The sequence below is a fragment of the Heliangelus exortis genome, chromosome 19 (assembly GCF_036169615.1).
Source record: "Heliangelus exortis chromosome 19, bHelExo1.hap1, whole genome shotgun sequence".
Lineage (NCBI taxonomy): Eukaryota > Metazoa > Chordata > Aves > Apodiformes > Trochilidae > Heliangelus > Heliangelus exortis.
The window spans coordinates 3,444,700-3,454,305 of NC_092440.1; the positions used below are offsets into that span (position 1 = coordinate 3,444,700).

A 9,606-nucleotide genomic window follows, 5' to 3' on the forward strand; every position below is an offset into this window, starting at 1 on the left:
CTTCAAGCTGACATGAAAGTGATCTCCATTTAATGACATACATTTTTCTGGAAGCAAATATTTAAATGGAACCTCACAAATTCAGTTTAAGATACTGAATGACAACTTTGGATTCATAAGGATGAGTCTTGGACTTAGGAACAATGAGATTTGGGTTCCTGCCTGTTTAATAGCAGAAGACAGCCTTAAAACCAGTTTTCCAACACTTTCTCAAGTCTTATTTGCACAAGGCAAGAAGTCTTTTGTAAATATAAAGTTTTCTCATGCAAGTTCCAATATGCCATTCCATTTTCAAGACCTCTTTAGACTGTAGCTACAAAACAATTCTTAAAATGAAAGATTCTTTATGCTTTGAAGATATGCTTGGATGAGAATAAGTCGTCTGACCATCCTTCACCTAGCCTTCAGTAGCCAGATATTTGGTCCCAAATTAAAAAGCTGATACAATTAACATATTTCAAATAGCAAAAAGTGATTAACAAAATCTCAAAATTACATACAGTGCAGCCCTGTTGCCAATAGCTCATTCCTCCATTCTCTACCTCTGATTTTATATACTTATCAAGTACTCGAATAGTACTGTTAACAACTTTCCAGATAGAATCCTGATCATTTAGCTGAAACACAGACAGAATATGTTCATTCTAGGTAAATAAATTCCAGAATATTTTCAGAAAATTCTGGGAAGTAAATGAACACTACCTTTTTAAAGTTTTTGTTTTCTCCTGTCTGGGGAGAAAAGAGGAGGGAGTGTGGTGGTGTCTGGCTGGGGACACAGGGCAGTTTAGAGGCTTCAGAAGTCATTAAATAGCAGAAATCAAATATACAGAGAGCAGAATCTATAAATGTATTTTGTACTAAAACCCCAAGGAAGGGTAAAATTATTGGTTGAGAGAGATTTCAGAGAGATTTTAGAGTTAAACCTAATCTTACATTCAGTGGTTGAATTCTGCTTCTGTAACTTAAGAGCTGCTTCTCCAGACAAATGCTATTTGAACCCAAGGAAGCTGGGAGGTTTTTTTAAAGACAATCCTGTTTTTGGGAAGGGGTTTACTGAAAAGTCAAGTATTTCATAAGTTACCATAACAACAAAATGTAACACTGAAAAACTTAATGACACATTCTTAACCAAAACTGGTGCATTAAGAATGGTTATCCTGGAGTTCCCAGCATGGTAATTTAAATACCTGCAAGGCAAAGGTACCAATTTTTCCCAACCTTTCTTACACTGAAGCAGAAATAACATCAGTGCTTTCATAGAACAGCAGAAAGTCTGACTGTGCTTACACAGGATTTATTTAAGAATCGTAGGATCATTTAGGCTGGAAAACACCTTTAAGACCATCAAGTCGAATATTCCATACCCCCAAAACCTTTAATCAGATGAATTTGAGGGAGTGAGATTCTTTAAATCCTGTGACCTCTTCCAGCACTCACAAGTTTCCTAATTTTCCCAGGCTGCCATTGTTCCAGTTAAACACCACTATCAGCAGAGGCCAAGATGAGAAAGAAACCTTTAGCTTTTAGATAGCCCAGGTCAAACCCAGCATGGGTTTTGAACAGAATGACAGTGACACTGCTCTGAGTAAACCAGCAAATGGAGAACCACTGCAGAGAGCAAAGCAATAGGTGATATATTGAACCTGCTACTAAAAGCAAGAAGACTGCTGTGTTTTGTGCTAGTTACAGTGGGGTTTTATGAAGTATGAGACATAACAGCAAAGACAGGGGTCAAAACTGCATGAATCTTCACAGTAGGTAGGTCCGGATATTACAGGGAATGATGCAATCCACTGGCCAGCTGCAGGCAGAAATGGGATTTTTAAAATCCCAGATGATTATTTCAATGTTATAACAACATCAGAGCTGCCTACCAGCTTGTCCATCAGTATCACTGTTGTCACGTGCAATGGCAGAACCCTCATTTCACTTGTGCAGTTGTGTGAATACCGAACAATCGCCACGGAAACACCAGAACATACGTTCATGTGCCATTTTTTTTCCAGATCTGAGGTAACATGATACAAAATTTGGGAAATGGAAACTGGTGGTTTAGGCAGGGCTCTAGGGACTGAAAGCAGAGTGATTGGGAAAATGTATGCTAAAAATCATGAAAGATACTCAAGCCTCAACAGCTCTCAAAGGGCAGAAACAATGGAAATCAACACAATAGCAGCTCCATAAGATCAAAATTAATGAATCAACAGAAATGTGAGTAAACATTCTGTGGAGCTGACAGCTGAAGTGCTGAGATAGTCATCAAAAGTAGAAACATTGGCTTAGCAATTTATCATGGAAAATGGAGCACAATCATTGCTCTTGCAGCGTATTTGATAAAGAGTATAAGGCAGACATGTTCCTTGGCCAGATAATCTTAACAGTCCAAATAATTTAAAATATTATCAAACACAAGTCAGGCAAAATCATTGATAATTTTTGAAATATTCACTTTTGCCATGGAGCTGGTGCATGGGTACTTCCAAATACTAACATCCACTGCTTCCACAGTATTAAAACAATTTTATGCATAGAGGATTATATGCTTCCCTGGTTTTATTCTACTCATAGTTGAACAAACAGATTTTTGACAATAAATTTAGTCACATATTATCCACAGTAACTGTGAGGAAAACTCCAATGTCCCCACTGACTTTTTATCACTTACAGGAGCTCAAAAACCCCCCCCCCAGCCTTAAATGAAGTTGCAACACAAGAAAGAAAGAAAGAGAAGGCTCAATATACAATAAAAAATAATGATACTAAGCAAATATAAAGCAAACTGAGGTGAAGACTGATGCATTTTAATCAGAGGAAGGACACAGAAAGGACCATTTGGATTGTCCAGTCTAATGCCTGCACTTAATACAGCAACTGCATCAGAAATTCATGCAGGAGCATATTCAACTTCCTCTTACCTTAAAATTTTCACATGAGAGATCTTAAAATATAATATCCAAAACCCAAAATGAGTTATTTTTTAAAAGTGCCTGATCCAGGACACAGTCCTATTTCATTATAAATACCTATTCAGATCAAATACACTTGAATATTCACATTGTACAAATTTTCATGTTACCCAAAGAAAGAGGGATTGTTAATAATTGCAGTATTGTTCTACTTACAGTTACGGATATTATTCCAGTCAATTTTAGAAAAAAATGGGTGGCAGCAGAGTCCCTCATAACCCAGCCTTTCCTTCTGTCCACAAAGCAAGCTCTGAATCAGATCAAGAAATTCACTACTAACTTTCACATCCTCTGGGAACTTCAGAAATCTCTGCATTAGAAAGAAAAAGATCTCTGCTCAGTATGAAAACAGTTCCAGAACAGTACAATGAAGTTTCATTATTCTGAGATATGTCAGGCATAAAGCATAAATATTTATACTAAATAAAAGTAATGCACATTTTTTCCAAATAAACTTTATACCCATTTACTGAATTAAAGATAACATAAGATCAAGCATCCCCAATCAGACAAGAGAAGATCAAAATTTACTCTACCTGGAAGTTCATGATGTTATTGAAAGTTTTTGCTGAAGTCCCTTCAGTGAACGGAGATCTTCCATAAATCATTTCATAGGCAATGACTCCCAGGGACCACCAGTCACATTCTGGACCATAAGAAGCTCTGCCATCCCCATTTAAGCCTGTTAGCATTTCTGGTGCCATATAGTCAGGTGTGCCAACAGGGAGCTTGGCATTTACCTAGAAGCAAAGATACAACCATGGGAAATTACAGCACTTCCAGTTCACTGTGACCTTGGTAATAAAGCAATTTTTTTTTTTTTTTTTTTAACAAGACACAATTTTTAGTCAAGGTATAATCAAGGAACAGATATAAAGCTAGTGTTCCCTTTCTGACTGGACTATCCAAACAAGCCACAGACAAAGTTTAAATCCACGTTATTACCGTTTTGTTTACTGTCATTTTGGCAGCTGACCCAAAGTCCACCAGTTTAATGTGTCCTGTTCGGTCAATAAGAACATTCTCTGGTTTGATATCTCTGTAAGCAAGAAGAAAGCAATCAGTACCTTTCCATACCATTTCCCACTGTCACATCCAGATAACACAATGTCCCTGTTCAGCTACATTCACCTTGTGCTCAAATGCATAAAACCTTAACAAGTGAGAGTCTTATTTCCAACTGTTGTTATTTTCCAAGCAAATGTTGAATTAGTGAAGTCCCTCTTGTTTCTTGGAAAGTTAATCATTAGTGACAGAAGATGGAGAGAGAAGGTGGTTTTACACTTGACGACTGTAACTGAGTTACAGAGAAGTATTATGTAGCTCCCCAAATTTCCTCACAACTTACTCTGTACAACTTCCAAATCCAGGCAGTTAGAGAGCATTAGAAAGCCACAGCCTGTGCAGCCACTACAGCTTCTTGAAACATAAAATACTTCGTAACGTTTCCAAAGGCTCAGAGTGGGAGAAATCTATTAAATATCAGTATGATTTGAAAACAAATACAGTAACATCCTTCAAGCCTTGATATGCTCTTTACAAAGCACTGTGATGTTTCACTACTCCAGCATCCTATACTGCCCTGTTCACCACTCACCACACAACAAGTTTTAACAACTACACTGATTTATCACATTACTTGGTGCCAACATCCGCAACCTCTGGAAAACATTTTAATTTTTTCATAGTGCAACATTAAGACTTCTTCTTACTAACCCCCTAGAAAATACACCTAACAATCCTTTCCTGATACTAGCTTGAATTTTAAATCAAAGTTAATGCCTTTTGCTACAATTACAGTTGGAGTCTTATTAATTTTCTCATTTTCTCCTCTGATACAGCAAGTGAAATAACATCCTGAAAGAGGTCAGAATATAAAAAACCCAAGAACACACCATTCCAGAACACTTTTTCTGGAATGATACTGATCAAATCCTATGTGCAATGCAAGGCAATCTTGACCTACCGGTGTACATAACCCATCTGATGGACACTGTGAATGGCTAAAACCAACTCTGCAAGATAAAACTGCACCATGCTCTCATCAAGTTGGTCTTCGTATCGGTTTAAGAGCGACAGTAAGTCCCCTCCAGGCTGATACTCCATAACCTACATAAAATTTTAAAGGAACAGATATAGTCCATATGTACAAAAGATATTCCATTCAACTCCTCCATATTACACTGGGCACATATAAAACAGTGGCACAGAGTGCTAGAAAATTTAGAGAAGGTCAGCCCATTTCAACCATCATGTTGCCCTTCGACATAAAAATGGCAATAGTGTTCAACAGAGAGAAAAGAAACAAAGACTAGGCATTACCAAGTAGAGATTTTTCTTGTCTTGAAATGCATATTGTAACTGTGGAATCCATGGACTGCTGCTCTGAGATAAGATACTGCGTTCTTCCTCAAAAAATGTCACCTACAAAAAAAAGGAAGAGTTCAGTTATATCATGATGAGTTAGAATACATTAAAATCCCCTCGTTTTAGAAAGATTTGAGCCTGTGCCAAAGGCACACATCACAAAAAAAATACACAGAAAATAGTATTTCCTGATGATCTGCACCTTGAAAGAAGCAACTTTACTCCTTTTTTTGTGTTTTCCCTCCCCCTTCCACTTTCTGTTGTCTAGCTTGCTTTCAACTGAACAGTCTCTGCAGCAAAGGGCAGTTTCCCTTTGACATTGATGACGCATTTACCAGCCTGAAGTGCCATCGTGGTTGACCTCACCTGGAGTAGCCCTAATAAAATAAAACTCATCTCAAAAGAATCAGACAAGGAAAAAATAAGCCAGAGCAGTTACGGGTAACAGATAATTACAGATAATTCAACAATAAATTCATTATTAAGTATTAAAGTACAAGGCTTGCTTGAAATCGTCTTCTAGCGAATATTTAATTATTCAGCTATGCAGACAGACAGGAAGAAATTAATTTTATGACAGAGATACTACAAGTTGATTCAGATCAATATTCCCTACTTTCAGTCAGCCACACTCAGCAAGACTGAGCAAGTGTCATCCTGAGGGTATATCATACTTTTCTTTCTCGACAATCTATGCCCTTGCAAGAGTAATTTTAGTTCATTTTCATTTCTGATAGCCACAAACAATGATAAGGGATCTCAGGAGCAACTTAACTGCACAATACACTGGAAACAATTGATGCAGATTACTGATGCTGTAGAAATTCATGAGGTCTTTCATGGAGTATCTCTGTCCTACTTGCCATCTCACATCAATAAAAGATTAACATATTTTTCTCACCAAACTATGATAACAACCTCCATTATCCCTTTTTTAAGTTTTCAAGTAACACATTTCTTCAGCTAGTGAGAGGCTCTCCATAAAAATGCAGTCACCACACTCTGCCTTCACACCCACTTTTGACATTCTATGTCACTCTTTAAAATAAAAAACAAAACTTAATGAATAAGATTGCCTGAAAATTCAAGCCATCATTAAGCTATCAATACTGATCCAGTATTTTCTTAATCTGTTTTTTCTTCTTGTACAGTTAGATGGTAAGCTCTTTAAGACAAGGGCTGGTTTTTTGTTTTGGATGGATGGCACCTCATCATCTATGACAATGGCTTTTAAACACATCAAAACTACATGCAAACATAGCACTTAACTATGTAGGATGATCTTATTCAAGATACACTTCTAACTTAATTCTAATAGTAGTGACAAAAAGGAAATATTCAACTAATTATAATTTTTTATTCTACTGCCATAACAGAAAAATATACATACATGCTCCTGTGCCAACAAGGTCTCCTTGTTCATCACCTTCATAGCATATACATCACCAGTAACTTTCTCTCTTACTACTTTTACATCTGCAAAGTGGCCACAGCCAACCACACTCTTTACTTCAAAATCCTTCACACTGGGTTGCAGTTCCCTTAGTTCAGCTATAATGTCTGCATCTATTAAAAAAAAAAAATTATTTTTACCTTCATCAATTGACATTTCAAAAGAAATACAGTATCAAAAATGGTGAATCAACATTTAGTTCCAGACTCTCAAGACATTTTAAATCGTTCCAGAATTTGCTTCTTAAAAAAAACAGTGTGAATAAAAACTAGAAAAAAAACTGTATTAATGCATAGTTAAGACTAAAATGTGGTACATACAAGAGAGTCAGGAAATGTTAAGACAGTTCCCATAGCAACCATAATTCTGTCCCATTCATAACACCATAGGCTGATAGCCTCTTTTGTTTCTGATTTCTTTCCAAACGTCCTCTACCAATACACAGTGCATTCTCTCATGGATGTGAGTGCTTTCCTCAGCCAAACACTAGAAGTCCAGTGCCAGGGTTTCCTCCTCTGCCTGTGGGAGGCACTAGTCTATTGTCTAACGTTCATTTCAGATTTTCAAGGCTTCCATTTACTGGTTTCAACCAGCATGCACTGTGATAATCAATTGCTCACTGCAGATTGTTCAAAAAATTGTTCAGACGAGCAGAAAATTGCTCTCCACCGTGAACATCTAGCAATTATTGGATGGAATTATAGAGAGCATCATAAGTTACATATAATAAATACCTTTCTCATATATCTGAATAGAAAAATTGATGAACTGAGCATATCATCACCAAAATATTTACTCCATCAGAAATTATCTTTCTGAAACACAGAATTATTATTTATAAGTTACACACGCAAAATTCGGATAACGCACGGAATTCAAAAGATCACATCAAGCTGAAAGAGCCAAGGATTCCTAAGTTCCTTTCTATTTTTTTCCCCTCACACCTCTAGGTACTGTCCTGCTCTCAACTTCTGACATGATTAACCTCAATTTCTGACAGCATTAATGAACCAGAGTAATGAAAGCATTATTGAAACACTGAGATTCTTAAGAACAGCCTTTTCAAAATAACACCTAGTCTTACACTTCTTGAAACTTACACTTCTTGACAAAGTTGCCAACGTGTTTAATTTTCATTAAAGCAGGGTTTCTGCATTCTTCAAAAAGAACAAATAAAGAATCAAGGATGCCTTCCCGGGAGAGAGGAGACATCTGCTGTTGAGTCACAAAGAGTGGCTTCCCCTGGAAAAAAAAAGAAGCAACAGCAGATGGAGTCTCAGACAACAATGAAAAGCCTCAATTCAATAACATATGTATAGAGCAGATTATATATTATCCATTTAAAAATCACTACTTCAGAAATTAGTCAAATGATAGAGAAGTGTGAGGTAAACATATCCACTCACTATGTCAATCTGCAATGGCTGCTACAGGTGTTTTACTTTTAGACAAAACCATCCTTCAAAGATTACTTCCTTGAAACTACTCACACCGTACTGATGACTCTCACCTGACTTCTTTCTTGACATTGTACCATGGGGTTGATTTCATGGTACAAAATGTTTTAAGCAACCAGTATCAGTTTGAGCTCTAGAAGGAAAAGCTGCTGAACCTCAGATGATTAAAAGCAGCTGGTTGGGTAAATCCATCTCGTGAGAAACCCTCAGCTACATCACCCAGGAAAAAATAGCAGATTCCATGACACAAAATGAAATATTCCCTCTTTATGTGGGAAAATCCACTCAGACTAAGACATTAACAGATGCACGTAAAACAAAGATTGGCTGTTATCTACTTGTCTTTGTGCAAATTAGATAACACAGTTTGAACTTCAACAAATTATCCCCTTTTTTTACCCCTTCCTCCAAAGAACCAGACGGGCACACTTTGGGTATCCACACGAGCAAGGCAAAGTGTATTTTGATACAGTGGGTATAGACACAGACAAAACAGAGATCAGCTAATCCCAGGCCAGATGCTCTCTACCTGAAAGAGCAGATTTAGCCGAGAAATTCGGCTGGTGATAGGCTCCATCGGTCCTGCCTCTACCGGATTTCGAGCACTGCATTTAAACTTCAACATCTTCGCAAATTATCTTGTATAAAAGTTTACCTGAGAAAAAAGCATAGGGTCTTTCAAACAGAGGTACTGGAGTGGGTGACTTTAAGTTTAAAATGGGGATGAAGGAGGAAATATAATTTAAGCAACATCTGCATTTTCTGGGAACACAGTTTATTAAAAAACTGGCAAGCATGAGCGCGCCCGGAGTGTCACAGCAACCAAAGCGGCTTTGGAAAAGGCTGCAGACGGAAAACAAACCCCGATGATACCGAGCCGCCCCCCTGATCGGCCGTGTCTGCAGCTCCTGGACCCCCCCCCCCCTCCAGCCCCGCACCGTTCTCCCCGCCGCCCCCCGCTTTACCGCCATCCAGGTTTGAACGGAGCAAAGGCGGGGCCCGGCCGCCATCACTTCCCATGACGCACCCCACGCGTCCCCGCCGCAGCCAACCCGGGGACCGTCCCGCCGGAAGCGCTCTCCTCACAAAGCCACCGCCTCCCCAGGGGCGCGGCTGAGGGCCCAGGGGACGTCATCGGTGCGGCAGTGGCGCGAGCGGCGGGTAACGGCTGTAACGGCCGTAACCGCCGGGCGGGCCCCGCGCGCATGGCGGGCCATGGGGCTCAGGGACGGGCGGGTCACTGTCCTTGCCCGCGCTTCAGGGCACCCGGGACTCGCTCGGCGCGGTGCTGGCTCCGCCGCAGAGCAGCTGTTACCGCTGGCAGCAGTTCACTGACAGGGAGGGCAGCCAGAGGGGAAAGCGA

At 39.1% G+C, this 9,606-nt stretch overlaps 1 protein-coding gene across 9 annotated transcripts in view; it reads right to left on the minus strand.

The window, feature by feature from the left end:
• Positions 1-9,353, minus strand: part of CIT (citron rho-interacting serine/threonine kinase) — a 69,126-nt gene extending 59,773 nt beyond the window's left edge. For 5 of the 9 annotated variants that reach the window (XM_071763361.1, XM_071763357.1, XM_071763360.1 and 2 more), the window contains exons 1-9: positions 9,209-9,352; positions 8,773-8,898; positions 7,887-8,028; positions 6,724-6,899; positions 5,289-5,390; positions 4,933-5,075; positions 3,912-4,005; positions 3,503-3,706; positions 3,123-3,276 (exon numbers count right to left, since the gene is read on the minus strand). In XM_071763361.1, the coding sequence (XP_071619462.1) occupies positions 3,123-3,276; positions 3,503-3,706; positions 3,912-4,005; positions 4,933-5,075; positions 5,289-5,390; positions 6,724-6,899; positions 7,887-8,028; positions 8,773-8,868 (1,111 nt within the window). In that variant the 5' untranslated portion in view covers positions 8,869-8,898; positions 9,209-9,352. Of the gene's footprint in view, positions 1-3,122; positions 3,277-3,502; positions 3,707-3,911; positions 4,006-4,932; positions 5,076-5,288; positions 5,391-6,723; positions 6,900-7,886; positions 8,029-8,772; positions 8,899-9,208 lie in introns of all 9 variants that reach the window. The other 4 variants (XM_071763358.1, XM_071763354.1, XM_071763356.1 and 1 more) reach the window with 1 other exon arrangement.
• Positions 9,354-9,606: the final 253 nt, after the last annotated feature.